The 16,550-nt window shown below is 33.9% G+C and overlaps 1 protein-coding gene and 1 pseudogene across 1 annotated transcript in view; one reads left to right on the forward strand and one right to left on the reverse strand.

Moving 5' to 3' along the window:
* Positions 1-4,347: 4,347 nt before the first annotated feature.
* LOC140046646 (putative GPI-anchor transamidase) overlaps positions 4,348-16,550 on the forward strand; it is a 144,737-nt gene continuing 132,534 nt past the window's right edge. Inside the window, exon 1 of the mRNA XM_072091350.1 lies at positions 4,348-4,511. Within this exon, the coding sequence (XP_071947451.1) occupies positions 4,425-4,511 (87 nt within the window). The 5' untranslated portion in view covers positions 4,348-4,424. The remainder of the gene's footprint in view (positions 4,512-16,550) is intronic.
* Positions 7,412-10,633, reverse strand: LOC140046579 (uncharacterized; annotated as a pseudogene).

Below are 16,550 nucleotides of genomic sequence, written 5' to 3' on the forward strand. Positions count from 1 at the left end.
AATGACTATAGTTGAGAACAGTGTTAAACTGGATCGTACATTAATGTTTTTTGTTGTATATTGTTAAGTTTATCCTATTCTTTATCAATTGTGCTCAAGTATACTAAAATGACTATAGTTGAGAACAGTGGTAAACTGGATCGTACATTAATTTTATCCTTTGCTTTACTGTGCTTTGATTTGATAAGCAAGTTTGGTTGCCCCGCCCCATATGCTGCCTACTAAATTAGGATTCCCTAGCTTTTCTATAAAAATTGAAGTACCCACAATGCACGTTATACGGAAGTCATAGTCTTGTAAAATACAGACACAATAGTTTTTATCGTATTGTTTTCATTTAAATATCACTAAGATTGTCTTAAACTACAAACAACTAAAATTAGTGAATGTATGCAAGTGTTTCTAAATGTTTACTACTGGTAGTATTAATACAATTTGGATTATATCATTTTCCAGAAAGGTAGAAAAAACATAAAATAGTTGAGCATTCTCAACTAGCCAGGCTAGAGGTATATTCAGAGCGTCATTTCGATGATCGAGCATTATCTACTTCTACGGAGCGCCATTTATGCCTTTATTTACTTACGAAATAGAAATAGTATTACGGTAGCTGCTCCAGTGGACCAAATTTAGCACTAGTGGAGCGCAGTGATATAAAATAGAAATAAGTCACTGAATTTTAATATATTTTCGTATGTTAATACACTGTGCTCAAGTGGACCCAATTTGGAGCCAGTGGAGCACAGTGATATAAAATAGAAATAAGTCACTGAATTTTAATATCTTTTCGTATGTTAATACACTGTGCTCAAGAAGTGGACCCAATATGGAGCCAGTGGAGCACAGTGATATAAAATAGAAATAAGTCACTGAATTTTAATATCTTTTCGTATGTTAATACACTGTGCTCAAGTAGACACAATTTGGAGCCAGGGGAGCACAGTGATATAAAATAGAAAAAAGTCACTGAATTTTAATATATTTTCGTATGTTAATACACTGTGCTCAAGTGGACCTAATTTGGAGCCAGTGGAGCACAGTGATATAAAATAGAAAAAAGTCACTGAATTTTAATATCTTTTCGTATGTTAATACACTGTGCTCAAGTGGACCCAATTTGGCGAAAGGAGAGCACAGTGATATTTTATTTTTTATTTATTTTATGTTTTTAGGCAATGTGGCCAAGGATTACCAATAGTGAATTAATCACTGTCCTATCAGATAGGTGGTAATCCCCCTGATACAGGGGCTATTTTGTGAACAAGTTCACCGGGGTAACCCCCTACTCTTTTTCGAATAATGAACTGGGTTTCTTTAAAGTACACACAGGTTATAACTGTGTACACTGGACCTACGGTTTATAGTCCTTATCCGAGAAGACTTGTTCCACCACCAGAACTAGGAGCGAGTCGGCCTCGAACCCTTGCCGATGTTGTTGTTGGCTCTTTAGGTACGGTAAACGGCGCCCCTGCCTTAACCGCTCGGCCATATGACTCACTCATATAAAATATAGAAATAAGTCAAATGAATGTTAATATATTTTCGTATGTTAATACACTGTGCTCAAGTGGACCTAATTTGGCGCCAGTGGAGCACAGTGATATAAAATAGAAATAAGTCACTAAATTGTAATATCTTTTCGTATGTTAATACACTGTGCTCAAGTGGACACAATTTGGAGCCAGGGGAGCACAGTGATATAAAATAGAAAAAAGTCACTGAATTTTAATATATTTTCGTATGTTAATACACTGTGCTCAAGTGGACCTAATTTGGAGCCAGGGGAGCACAGTGATATAAAATAGAAAAAAGTCACTAAATTTTAATATCTTTTCGTTTGTTAATACACTGTGCTCAAGTGGACCCAATTTGGCGAAAGGAGAGCACAGTGATATAAAATATAGAAATAAGTCATTGAATGTTAATATATTTTCGTATGTTAATACACTGTGGTCAAGTGGACCTAATTTGGCGCCAGTGGAGCACAGTGATATAAAATGGAAAAAGTCACTGAATTTTAATATCTTTTCGTATTTAATATACACTATGCTCAAGTGGACCCGATTTGGCGCGCGCGCCAGTGAGCACAGTAATATAAAATAGAAAAAAGTCACTAAATGTTAATGTCTTTTCGTATGTTAATACACTGTGCTCAAGTGGAGCCAATTTGGCAGCAATGGGAGCACAGGGAAATAGTCACATACAAAAACATCGAGAGAAAATACTTCTGGAATTTAAAAATATTTCAAACTTGGTATATATGTTCAATATCGGTTACTCCATCCGTAAACCAAAAGAAAAAATAGTTTCAAGCCACATCAGTGATTTTAATAACTTGCGTTCGCTTAAGATAATACTTATGAAAAAACATATAATTCCGACACATGTTAAACTCTAATAATGATTTTGACAACAACAAAAAAACGGTTAGGAATTCGATTTTTTCCCTGTAAATTGAGAAACTTAAATTAAAAATATACCAAGAAATATATATTGAAATCAAGGAGTATTTTTTTTTCACAAAAGAAATGTTTGTATGTTAATACACTGTGCTCCATTGGATCCAATTTGGCGCCAGTGGAGCACAGGGAAATAGTCACATACGTACAAAAACTTCTAGAAAAAATATTTATCGAATTCAAAAATATTTCAAACTTGGTATATAAGTTCAATATCGGTTACTCCATCCGTAATGCAACAGAAAAATTAGTTTCAAGCCACATTAGTGATTTTAATAACTTGCGTTTGTCTAAGATAAATACTTATGAAAGAACATACAATTCCAACATATTTTTTTAAACTTTAGCGATTAAAAAAAAGACATATGTTAAAAATATGAATTATGTAGTAACATATTGAACGTGTAGTAACCTATTGAACGTATACTACGACATTTCAAATGTGTAGGACAATTATTTTATGACAATCAAAATTTAAAGTTTAAAAAATGTGTTGGAATTCTATGTTCTATCATAAATATACATTTTAAACGAACGAAAATTACTAAAATCACTGATATGGCTTGAAACTAATTTTTCTTTTGCATTACGGATGGAGTAACCGATATTGAACTTATATACCAAGTTTGAAATATTTTTGAAATCCAGAAGTATTTTTTCTTGATGTTTTTGTATGTGACTATTTCCCTGTGCTCCCATTGGTGCCAAATTGGGTCCACTTGAGCACAGTGTATTGAAATACGAAAAGATATTATAATTTAGTGACTTTTTTCTATTTTAATATCACTGTGTGCTCACTGGCGCGCGCGCCAAATTGGGTCCACGTGAGCACAGTGTATTTTATTTTATTTTATTCAATCAAAACCAACAGCGATAAATACCGCCACTAACAGGTTTGAAACATAAAACAATACAACATCAAAAACGGTTAACAATAAAATACAGATAAAATATATATATATATATAAAACATAAATTGGCATGCCATAAACAATTTCAATTAAAACAGGTTATGCAGGCCATAATCGTCCTCTTAAAATAACCAAGTCTATCATTAAAAATATCGATATGATTGCTATTTAGATTATTAAATGTATAAGGTAGTCTATGAAAAAGTCCCCTCTTAGTACAGTCGACACGGCTAAAAGGAATATGCAATAAATGTCTATTTCGTGTACGACCAGGAACATTTAAACTAAATAGTGAAATTAATGAACAGTCATATTTAGAATTTAAAATATTATATAAAAAAACCATATCAGATATCGTTCGACGATTGCTGACAGAATCAATGGAAAAGGCAAAATTAACACAGTTATAAGACAGGAATCGAACAAACTTCCGTTGAACAGTGTCGATTCGACGGGCCTGACATGGAGAAATTGAATTGAAAATTGCGGAACAATATTCAAGGTGAGGACGTATAATAGATTTGTATAAAGATAAAAGTGCCCTGCCGTCGTTCATAAACCTACAATTTCTCCATATTAAGCCCATCATTCTATTAGCTTTTGACAACACATGATTAACATATGAAAAGATATTAAAATTCAGTGACTTATTTCTATTTTATATCACTGTGCTCCACTGGCGCCAAATTAGGTCTACTTGAGTACAGTGTATTAACATACGAAAAGATATTAAAATCCAGTGACTTATTTCTATTTTATATCAGTGTGCTCCTCACTGGCGCCAAATTGTGTCCACTTGAGCACAGTGTATTTACTTACGAAAAGATATTAAAATTAGTGACTTATTTCTATTTTATATCACTGTGCTCCACCGGTGCTAAATTTGGTCCACTGGAGCAGTTACCGTAGTACTATTTCTAATTCGGAAGTAAATAAAGGCATAAATGGCGCTCCGTAGAAGTAGAGAAATGCTCGATCGTCGAAATGACGCTCTGAATATACCTCTAGGCTACTATACTGTAGTAGGAGGCCTAGCCACTTTATTATCCGACTGATGATGGCAGCGGACGTCATTTGTTTGCGGTTTGCTTTTCTTTTTTGCTTTTTTTTAAATAAAATTCATCATTCCGAAACAAAAACGGTAAGCTAGTCTAGCTAGGCCTAGCCTAGCCTAGGCCTAGGCTAGGCCGATTGACAGACGATGGGGCCAGACAATCAGGCTTTTTTTATAAAGATGATCGGGGGTTTCGATCCAACTCGCTCGGCCCTAAACCGTCTCGGCCAAAGTCAAGTCGGCCCCACGTCAAGTCGGCCCCAAGTGAAGTCGGGGATCAGGTGCCGTTTTCGGCCACCTCAACTTGTATGGACTATACCATTATAAAAAGATGGGAAAATAGGGGTGTCACATTTATTAATTGAGTGTGTTAATGTGTTAAAATACTGCTTCTTTTGTTCTTTTGTTTAGTGCATTATGTTTTAGCAACAAAGGGAACAACTACGCCCTGCACGCTGTAGAATTAATTTCAGTTTTCAAGTTAATACAGTATATTATGGTTCTAATTATTTCTATATCATTTTTAGGTATCCTTTCTTAATTATTAGGTGGATTCCCTAAGGTGGATATTGAATAATTTTTACGGATTTATAGATATAGTATATAAAGAAATTAGTTTTTATTCCAGTTACAAATAAAAAATATAATTTATCTAACGATAACACAGTAGTACATTTAATAAAGATGACAGTAGTACATTTAATAAGATCTATAACATACTGATTATTAGGTAATCAGTAAAACAAATAAACATTATAATTTTGTCATTGAATCTGTACCATTTTGTCCCCAGAAAACACAGCGTTTGACATTGCGTGTTTTTAGGTTTGGTTTTTCTAAAACGTTTGAAACACGTTTTTAAACGTTTCTGTAGTGTGTATAAATACATGTTCTAATTGAACAACGTAGCACCTTTTCAATTCGGTCTTTATCCCCTTACATTTCCTTACTGATATTCCCAGACCAATATACAATATGCCCAAATAGAACATCACTGATTAGTAAAACATAAACATTCTATAGTACAAATATCCTACTTTACCCCAAAGAACCGAGTTTCCTTTTACAGTCTAATTGTATTTAAGTTCTTAACTATGACCAACATGTCCACCCATTTACTTATATTTGTTAACAGTCTCCTTTCATTTAATTGATGTACTGTCAGACCAATTATGTTTTCGAAAATCAATCCTTATTTCTTTTGTTTTATTTATGTTTAGTTCAAGAAAATTGTTGCCATAATCGGTAAATCGAATAATCTCAGAAAGGTACAGAGAATAATTGTTGTTATAAGTCCAACTATAGCCGAGTCGTCGTAAAATAAAAATACATATAATTATGTCGTCAATGAATCTGTTACCATTTTGTTTCTGTATCTACAATCGTTTCTGGATCTGGATGAATACTGACGAAGGACCACATGGGTATATCTTGGCATTCCCTAACACAGTACCTAATAATAACATGCCTTATAAAAAGTACATGCTTGCTAGTTGTTGATGTTTTGTATTGTTCCTTGTAGTTTGTACTGCTGTAGGTTACATAACAGAACAATTGTATTGTCTTCCCATTTGATAGACACCCTTCTCTACATAAAACACCACACCCCTATCATAATAATGGTATAGTCCATATAAGTCGAGGTGGCCGAAAACGGCACCTGATCCGAAGTCGGCCCCAAGTGAAGTCGGCCCCAAGTGAAGTCGGCCCCAAGTCAACTCGGCCCCATGTCAACTCGGCCTCAAGTCAACTCGGCCTCAAGTCAACTCGGCCTCACGTCAACTCGGCCAAAAACTAATCCGTCAACTCGGCCTCTAAAAAGTATGGAACGCAAAAAGTGCTAATATAGTAGTTAATATTATAATGGCAGGATAACATCACAGTACGGTTAGGATTAGGACCTAATAGACGAAATAAAACGGCAAAATTCAATATATATTTAATAACACACTGGACCTGGTCGTTTTTCGTTTAATAGGTAGTATTTATTTATATTGTTTAAAATAATTAAATATTTCTTCACATTTTGTATACAGGAATAACTGTCGACGAAGAAATTTTAATGAATAATATTTAAATATTTCGGTCTAACATACAACAAACATAATAAAGATTAATGTATTTCTTTTATTATTACATTCATTAAATAGTAATTATTAAAGTAATCTTGCTATGGTATGTAAATGATACCATAACATATCAAGTTTGTAGAATTACGCTTATGCTTTAATGATCCGATGTTCGTGATCTATTTTAGAAGAACTCGATATGATTGATAATAACGGAAATTAATCAACACCATTGACGCAACGAAATATGGAATGGAAGTAAGCACGCTATTTAAAAAATAATGTGTGATGCAGCTTAAATTCTTTTATCTTTAAATAGCCTGATATATGACTGTGGGTTTTTTCGGCTATCCAGGTGGTCAACATCAACACGCTAATTGTTTACTGATACTTGTTTTTTTTCATCTCTCATCTTGTTCTTACTTTACAATATATTGTTATTGAAACTGCTCAAAATAAAAATGAATCCGACAATAATCTATAATGCAATATCAAGTTTTATTTTGCATCAATTATGCATCAAGGTTTGCTTATTTGTATCACAAAAAATATATAATATATATACAATCAATATCTTTGCAGTTCTGCGCTGCTTATACTATACTACACGGGAATGTTTTAGGCGGGAATGTTTCCATACAAGTGGGCACATGCGTGAAGCAACTGTTTAGCGGTTTTGGTTCCCGCCCTGAACTGCTCCCACAATGTATATAATTGCCCGTGCAGTCTTCTATATTTTTTCCTTTGATACCGACATAGTTTTTTTTCTCCTACAAGTCTCATTTGAACGTGAACCAACTTTGCTTGGTCGTGGAGCAAAGAAATTAGTTTGTAAAGGGAAAGATCTCCAGTCTGGGCAGCATTATTTAGGGCCTTATGCCACCCTTCAACATCATTGTTTGTGCGGACCGATTGCCCAAATGCTGTCCATTTATTTGGTGGCCATATTGTTGATTCTATCCAATTGAGTTGGACGTAATCAAACAGCTGTAAGAGAAAACGTTAAAAACGATCTGGTAAGTAATACAGTAATAATAATAATGATGATGAATAAGTTATGATGATAATAATTTATAAAAAAAATCAGCTAAGTTAAAATTGTAGCGCCAAAAATACCCCAAAAAACAAACACACACGCATATAACAATTTTCTTGATTTACAGCAACTATTTAATGCTTTTTGTAGATAAAACACTAACAAAAATTAAAGATGTATTCTCAAAATCTGTATTTGAATAGGCCATTTTTTTTGTTGTAATAAAGTTACAAAGTTATCTTTCTAAATGTTAGTTAGAGTTATCGTTAGACAAAAGTTGTTTCTTCTGCAAAAAATAACGGGTTAAAAATGCTGTAAATAAATTAACTCCATTTTCTTGGGAGCAGAAACAGGACAATTTTGTGGCAGCGCAAAATAACCGGTTGGTTGAAACACCCATTCAATTCGATGTTATTACGCCATTTAACCGGTTATCGCTGAGCAATTTTTAGCTGCAAAACGAAATAATGTTTATTTGATTTAGCTACACTGCAGTAACGTTTGAATTAACCGCCAGGACCAATTGCATTTTGGGTAATTCTAAAGATTTTTTTCAACGATCACCAATTGAGCAGAAATGCAATAAATATAAAAATTATATTTTTGAAATAATCGGTTTAGTCGGCGCTCTGCAGTAGAAACAGACGGTATAAATTTTATCTAAAACTCACCTCTGTAAGCATAGCTGATGCTGTTATCTTGGCTTGTAAGTGGTAGAACATCGCTGGGATAACCTCTGCTGGCAGGTATGGCAGCGATAGCAACTTGCTGATGGTCTTAAAAACTGCATCTCGCTCACCGTACGCTCGCTGCAGCCCAATTGCCTGTACGTGACGCCAGACGGCTTGCTTCCAATGAAAAACGCACCCAAAGCACCAGCGTTTTCAGGGAAAACGCTGGTAATGGACTGCCATTCTCCCTTCTGAAAATCCATCATGACCTCTTGGACATTTATACCCTGTAAAAAAAAAAAAATTTTCTTTAAACCAAAGCCTTAATTATTCTATCTGCGAATCCTATTCTAGTTGTAAATGTAGAAGCAACCCACCCATAAATTAGCGCTTTAAGTTCGGCAAAAGCAGGAATGGTGCATTGTTTAAAGTTGTAGATGCGTGATGTGGATAAATCAACCAATTACACATACCTCTGTCAAGTTTAGCAGACACTCTTTTACTGCCTCAAACACAGCTTTGTAGTCTTTGGTCTTTCTTCCTGACATCAGCGCAAAGCATAACGGGACCTGTTTTGTAGCATCATCTCGTTTGACAAATGCATGTATTGACATCAATTGTGTGAAAGGCCGCCGCACCACCTTGAATGTGCCGTCAATATACCATCTTTTGGTGCGTGCCAGAGTTGTCAGTTGCCGAGTGGTGGCAAAAATCAGATGGCGTCGTCTTCCAGGAATAATGTTAGACCTCAGAAAACCTGCAAACAATTAGAAGAAAGTTTAAAGGAAATCCCATTTACTTTATTCTTAAATTTGTTTTGCAAAGGTAGTACAGCTGACTTGAAGGCCCTCTTACAATACAAAATATACAAACGACATTCAAACATACGGATAAAAGAGGATTCATGAAAGTAAAAATTATCAAACAGATTTTAAAAAGTTACCAAATATTTCTTAATTTATTATTTATCTTTAAAATATTACGTTGATTTTAAAATCAGAATAAGATATATTGCATTTAAAGGGGAGAGAATTAATGACTGTAATACAGTTTAGTTTCAAATGTTACATTAAAAAATGGTGTTAAAATTCAACTCACCTTCTGGTAAAAAATGTTCATCTAAATCGAATTGCAGGTTAGTAGGATCATCTGGGCGCATTCTTTGCCTCACACGATTAGCCATCCTAGCAAGATTTAGGGGTTTTGGAAGGTTTGGTAGCGGATTATCTCTGACAACATCTGTGAGCGCGGTGTTGACGATGGCAGGAGCAGGTTTAAAGACGTCAGCAGAAGCTTCATCTTTGATTTCCTTTATAAGCTGATTGACAACACCGGAACCGGGTATTCCTGGATGTAAGTGCTGATGTGGTCCGCGTCGGAAAGAACTACCTTTTTGGATGACAGTAGCTTTACACCACACCGTTTTGTTATGAATACAGCATCTAAAAATATAAAGCGCATATCAAAAATAAGGAACTTATAAAAATCAAATGCGATCCTCATTACAACAGAAATAAATAATTATCAATTTATGAACAATGCCATCCAACAAGAAAACATTATGAATAGCATAATTTAAAACAACCAGAAAAAACTGTAATTTAAAGCAGAAAATAGTCAATGGGTTTTGGTTGAATTTAACAGTTTATTTTGTCACTTTATAAGTGGAGTGAAACTTACCGCCAGTATTTAGAATTGATATTGCTGGTCTTCAGAGTGTAGGTGTAGCCGTTGGTAGTGTCCACGAGCTTTGGTCGCTGACGTTGGGTAGAGGCTTCAACAACTTCGTAGTCAACTATTCGGTTGATATCATTGCCGCAATCTTCGTTCGTGTCGTCATCATCAAGTGATTCTTCTGCCACGGCGTGCACCTCTTCGAATGTAACATCCATCGGTTCATTGTAGTCATTGTCCGTCGCATTTGTTAAATCGTTCGCGTCGTCGTCATCCAGTGATTCTTCTGCCACGGCGTTGTCCATTTTCGTAAAATCTGTAAAATCGGTGTCATTTTCACCATCTTCTTCCGAGTCGACGTCATCCAGTGATTCTTCTGCCACGGCTTGCACCTCTTTGAATGTAACGTTCATCGGTTCATTGTAGTGGTTATCCATGACGGTTATTAAATCAGTCAAATTGGCTATGTCATCGACGGCGGTTGTTTCTTTTTCATCTTCATTCAACGCGAATGACTCCCTTGTACTTTCGGCAATTGGATAATCATCAATAACGATACATTCCGGGCACATCCATTCGACGTTGCGAGTCTTCATTTCGTTGTATAACTCTGGCGTTATACCTGTTGGAATGCATAAAGAAAGGATAAGAGGATGTAGTGTAACAAATGGAAACTGAATGAAGAAGAAGGCGGTTTATTACTGAGGACAAAATGAAATGAAGAAAAATATGGTTTATTAGTAAGGACAAAATGAAATGAAGAAGAATATTTGTTTATAATATATTTCTTCTTTTGTGGTTAACCACCACCTTTAGACCTATTCATTTCGTTTCATAAACAACAATTAGAGAATCTCTAAGCATTTTCTACATTTTTTCGTTATTTTCTTATTTTTATCCTCTTTAATATTAATAATAATTGTAATAGTTTGGCCTATGCGTAGTACCCAATGTTTTCTTAATATATTAATTTGTTTTGTCTACTACACCTTAAAAAAAATATATGTTTACATTATTTTCTGCATATTTTTTATTATGTTATCTATTGCAAATATTGCATGTTTAATAAAAAGTGTTTTACTTATGAAACGTTTGTCGACATATTTTATTTTATAATCTATTTCAATATAGGAAAGAAATGGTCAACAAACACAGACCAAATTCTGTAGAATGTCACTACAACCTTGTTATTTGTATTATTCGGGAGTCATTTGTATCTTTTATAATAATCATCTAAAATTCATACGTGAGATTTTCAATCTCATATTTTGAGACCAAATCAAACCAAAATTGAAATCAAACTTACCTCTAGAACAGGACCTATGTATCCACTTGTTGCAGCCATCGCATGCAATAGCTTCTTGCTTCCTGGTGACGTTCTTATTGCATTCAACGCATGGAAATTTAGGAGGTATAATTGGCCGTCTTCTCGAAAGATGTCGGGTTTCTATCGTGGAAAAACACAATTAAACGATGAAATAAAAATCAAGATAAATTGGTCTATAACAATGTTTTGGATAAGTTTGAAGAAAGTTTGCAGCAAGATTCAATATTTTTTTCAAATGGTGCCGTTTAAAAAAATGTCAGCCTCTTTATACATGAAGATCACGTACGCCTTTCGGTGACCAAACAAGTGACCCTATTGGCCAATAGCGTATTTGTGATCACTGTGAACGGTGATTATTCACATTTTGTCTAATAGATACCATTGTCTTAGACTGTGACAAAATGAACAAGCGAGATTAAGAAGACAGATTATATTGGCGCAAATGTTGACACGCCCTACTGTTTATCCTGTTTAATAATATCCCAATGTAAAAACTGAGGAAAATGGCGAGATAGGCCTATACTTTATAATATAATAATAATTAGCAATTTACTGAAAAATGACAATGCTATTTTTAAACATAAAAATGGCTATATCCGCTACCTTTAATATACCCGAAAATGTTATATTGATGTTTACGAACTATGTTGCATTGGTGTTTTGCAATAAATAATGCGATTATTATCATTATCATAACAATTTATTATCAACCATCATTTAATCGAACATAATCACTGTTTTTGACCTCCATACAAGAAACTTGAAACGTTCATTTGGACTTTTGAAAGATCCATCGATATTACATTATAATAAGTACATAGATATTAATTTGTTATTTCTTTCCCACTTTTATTTCCTCAAAATACCGTAAATATTTTAATAGTAACCCACACTATAATAGTAACCCACCAAAGCCAATCCATAATAATAACCCACTACTCTAACAGTAGCCCATGGGGGTTACTAGAGTCACAAAAACTATTGACAACATGAAATTACACTAAAATCAACATTTTCATTGCCTTTAACAATGTAATTGTGTCGACGATCCTTATTTGTATGTACTCCAGCTTAGTATGCCTCGATTGTTGTTCCAGTTTTAGTTCAACATAAGGATATTTTAATACAGTACAACCCTTGGCAGTTCACCAAGTTGAGGGTTGGTTACTATTTTCAGTTGCCTAATTTAAGATTAGTAATAGTAATCCCCCTTCTAATTGTAACCCACCCTAAAAAACAATCAAAAGAATAATAACTCAGAGTTAGTACAATTAGAAGATTTACGGTAGCTCATATGACATAGGCCTAAATATACAATTATTGCACATTTAGTGTTTCATTTGTTTTTTCTAAAAAAAAGGGATAAAAACTAAAGGTTTATGAATCATAAAAATAATATTGGATATCGAATCTTTAACACCGTCTTAAATTGTATAACTTAAATCTAAAACAACTGTATATACATCAATATAAAAAGAATAAAATAACATTAAAATCATAACAAATCAAAAGGCAAGAATACAAATTAGATAAGCATTGGGTATAGGTTACATGCACACACACACCCAGACATGAATGTACATTATTTTCAAATAGGCCTTACGGTTTTTTTGGTATGACATTTTTATTTTCATTTCGTTTCTACTTCATATTATTCATAATTAATACGGTACACCATGAGAAGAGAGAAATTTGTCCATGTTGTTATTTCTCTTAATTTTAAGGTATTGTTCTTTCAAACAAAGCATCACTCGAGGACTGACGTTTGTATATAACTGTTATTTGGCTACTGTATATTCTCATGACTTAAGGTGATCAATTTTATTGAACAATACAGGGCGCGGTGGGTGTTAAAAAAACAGATGAGAATGCTAAGGCAATAGTATGTTGTTTAGGAATTCCGTTGTTTAGGAGTTTTTGCTAGACAAAATAAAAATACGCCATTTTTTCATGATGATTTCTTCAGTGTGTTTTAGATTAATTTCCCATACATAAAATATATTCATTGGATTCCCCATTATCGTCATTGTACCCCCGAAAAAATAAATGTGTGTAATACGATTTTGTTACTCTAATACCATTTTAATGCCACATAATAGTTATTCACTTTGACCGTAACTTATTGCTAATAATTTGAGAGAGAATACATACAAAAAAAAACCATTTTTATTTTACTGTATTAATCTAATAATATCTATTATATACTAAGAATATTTCGGTTCTTTCTGGGAACATCCAAGTATCAAAATATAGATCTAACAAACAAATTAATTACTGAGTGAGTGTTCTAACCAACCAACAATAGAAATAAATACTACCTATCAATTCAACGAAAAACGACCCAGTGTGTTATAATTTACATTGAAATTTCCGTTATTTCGTCTATTATGTAGGTCTAGCCGCACTATATCCTGCCATTATAATAATAACTATTATTAGCACTTTTTGCGTTCCATACTTTTTAGAGGCCGAGTTGACGGATTAGTTTTTGGCCGAGTTGACGTGAGGCCGAGTTGACTTGAGGCCGAGTTGACTTGAGGCCGACTTGACGCGGGGCCGACTTGACGCGGGGCCGACTTGACGCGGGGCCGAGACGGTTTAGGGCCGAGTTGACCTGCACCCTGTGTGACACAGTGTATGCAAAAAAAGTTACTGTATATCACTTTAGGTAATCAGTAAAATTGTTTGTGTAAAGCTTTTTAAAAATGTATTTAGTTAAAGATGTATTGTCCCCCAAAAAACATGAAAAGTGAAGATTAATTAAATCAGACTTTGAATAGGTTATTTTGTAGTTTTAATAAAGTTAATCACTTCCGTAGAAAAATATGTTTTCACTTATAAAATGAGAAAATGAATGGTTAAATTCAACCACAAACCCATTGGCTGGCAGCCAATTTGACTATTTTTTTCTTTAAATTACAGTTTTTCAGGTAAATACAGTTTTTTTCGATCTATTTTTTTGGTCAAAGTGGATAACTATTATGTGATATTAAAATGGTATATTCAACAAAAAAATGTTTAATAATTATTTTTTCAGGGGGACAATACATCTTTAAAGGTTTGATTTTCGGTATTATTTATTCTGTATGCCATGGTGTATGCATCTATTATTTTTGAGAATTTATATAAATGGCCTAATCCATAAAATAGTATTGTAGAATGTATTTGTTAATAAATATATTTAACAAGTATTTACTGTACGCTTCTTATTATTGTGGAGGGATATTGAATAGCAATATTATTTAACTTTATTATTATTATTAATTGTTATTAAACATCTTACCTTCTGTACTTAATATTACATCTACTGCATCAGAGTCTGATAGCATGCTTCTTATAACAAAACAAACAAAAACATTGATTAGAAAAACTCAGATGGAGCAAATAGTGCCGGTTTAAATTTTTTTAAACATCAAATCATTTCTCCTAATAAAAGAATAGTGAATGAACTTATTTACCGGAAAGAGAATATGTCAATAAAATAATGAAAAGTGTGAATAAAAAGAACTTGAATATAATTGTACGTTTTTAATAGGGCTAATTTTTATCCTTTTTTGGTAAAGAGGTATTGTGAAAAAGCTGCTTTTATTAAAGAAATTTGTATTTTCGTATCTATTAGTATTAAAAATAGGCCTATCCTTTTCCATTGTATATCTTGCGCTTACGACTCTTGCGCTTCCGTAAAGTTGACTGGGAGTCAACTTTACGTAAGAATCGTTAATAACGCAACGCAAGTGATCGCAAGCAATAAAATCCCGGTTTCCTGTAAATTCGCGATAAATCGACGTATTACACGGAGATTCAATACCCCGGTTTCCTGTCGATCGTTGCGTTACGTCTATTTTTCTTGCGTTTACGTCGATTTCACCAAAATATTGTCGTAATTTTTCCTGTCAAATATTGGTTTCTTACGACGTAACAATCGTAACTGACGTTAAAAAAACTGACTCTTACGTCGACAGGAAACCAGCCTTAAGAAGAGTTAGCCTAGGCCTAGCTAGGCCCTACTAGAGCTAGGGTTAGCATTAATTGTCTAGCTCGCTCATCGTGTGAATACTGACGTCATCACTCTCCAAAAATACACCATTTTGCATTGGCATTGCAGTTAATTTCCGCCGCCCTCTGGTCCGCGTGTGCAAGCGTTAGCTTGTAATATCGGAAACTTTTTTCTCGTGCAAGAAGGTTTTTTGTATAATATTATAGTATGCAGTATAAACGATAAAAATAAACGAGAAACATGGTGTTCTTTTATTATTTTATAGGCATAAAATAAACATAAAATATCTTGTAGGTACATGGGACGGCTGAAAAAAAGTATGGCGTATTTGTTGTTTTTTGTGTTATAGACCCGGCTGTAGGGTATATATCTTTGAGGTTAACAGATCACCAAAACACGGTACACAACACATGCACTATCGAGGCATTACCAAATTTTCATTTTGTTTGAAGGTTTTTCTATCAAAGTTTATTATTAGTTCGTCGAAAAAGATCCGTACAGTATTTAGGAAGGATTTATTTAAATTTACATTATGTAATATTTGTTATTAAGTGTGATGGAAACAGTTTCTCTAGCCTATTAAACAGTGTGTAAGCTTCTATTTTTTTCCAAAATTTTCAGAGCCTCCGGAGGGGGACAGAGCCTCCGGAGGGGGACACCCCCTCCCAAACCCTCCCCCGAGGGTAAGTTGTTAACATTTTTCGTCTTCCAACATTACGCTTTCCACAATTTGTTTCCATTTTTTTCTGTTTATGGCAGGATGGTTTGTTATTGTGTTAGTGTCTACTTGTCCTTGTAAGTCATTCTTTATTTGATTCATCCAGTTATTTCTTGGTCTTCCTACAGGTCAATTTACTTTCCTGTTAGTTTCCTTCATTGTTTGTTTGATTGGGGTATCATCCGGTAATCTATGTGTCCATACCATTTTAGTCTCCTTCGTTTAATTCTTTTACTCCATTCTTCTTGTTTTGTTATCTCGTATATTTTCGTGTTACACACTCTATCTGTTAATTTAATATCATCTTTCGCAACATTTTCCTGTGATCTATACTCTCTTGTAATTTTTTGTTTAGTACCCAGAGTTCACTGTTATATAGGAAAATACTTGCTATGTATGCGTCAAACAAACGGGATTTCACGTCTATAGACATCGTTTTGTGTTCTAGCGACGACTTCAGCTTGTTATATGCCATAGCTGCTAGTTATTTTCTTCTTTTAATGTCTTTTTCTGTGTCCAAGTTACTACCGAGGTATTTGCATTCTTCCCATTTACTATTGGTGTTTCTTTCTATTACAGTAGGTATTCTTCTGTTTTACTTTTGTTTATCTTTAAATTGAATTCTGCTAATTTC

The sequence above is a fragment of the Antedon mediterranea genome, chromosome 4 (assembly GCF_964355755.1).
Source record: "Antedon mediterranea chromosome 4, ecAntMedi1.1, whole genome shotgun sequence".
In the NCBI taxonomy this organism is placed as follows: Eukaryota; Metazoa; Echinodermata; class Crinoidea; order Comatulida; family Antedonidae; genus Antedon; species Antedon mediterranea.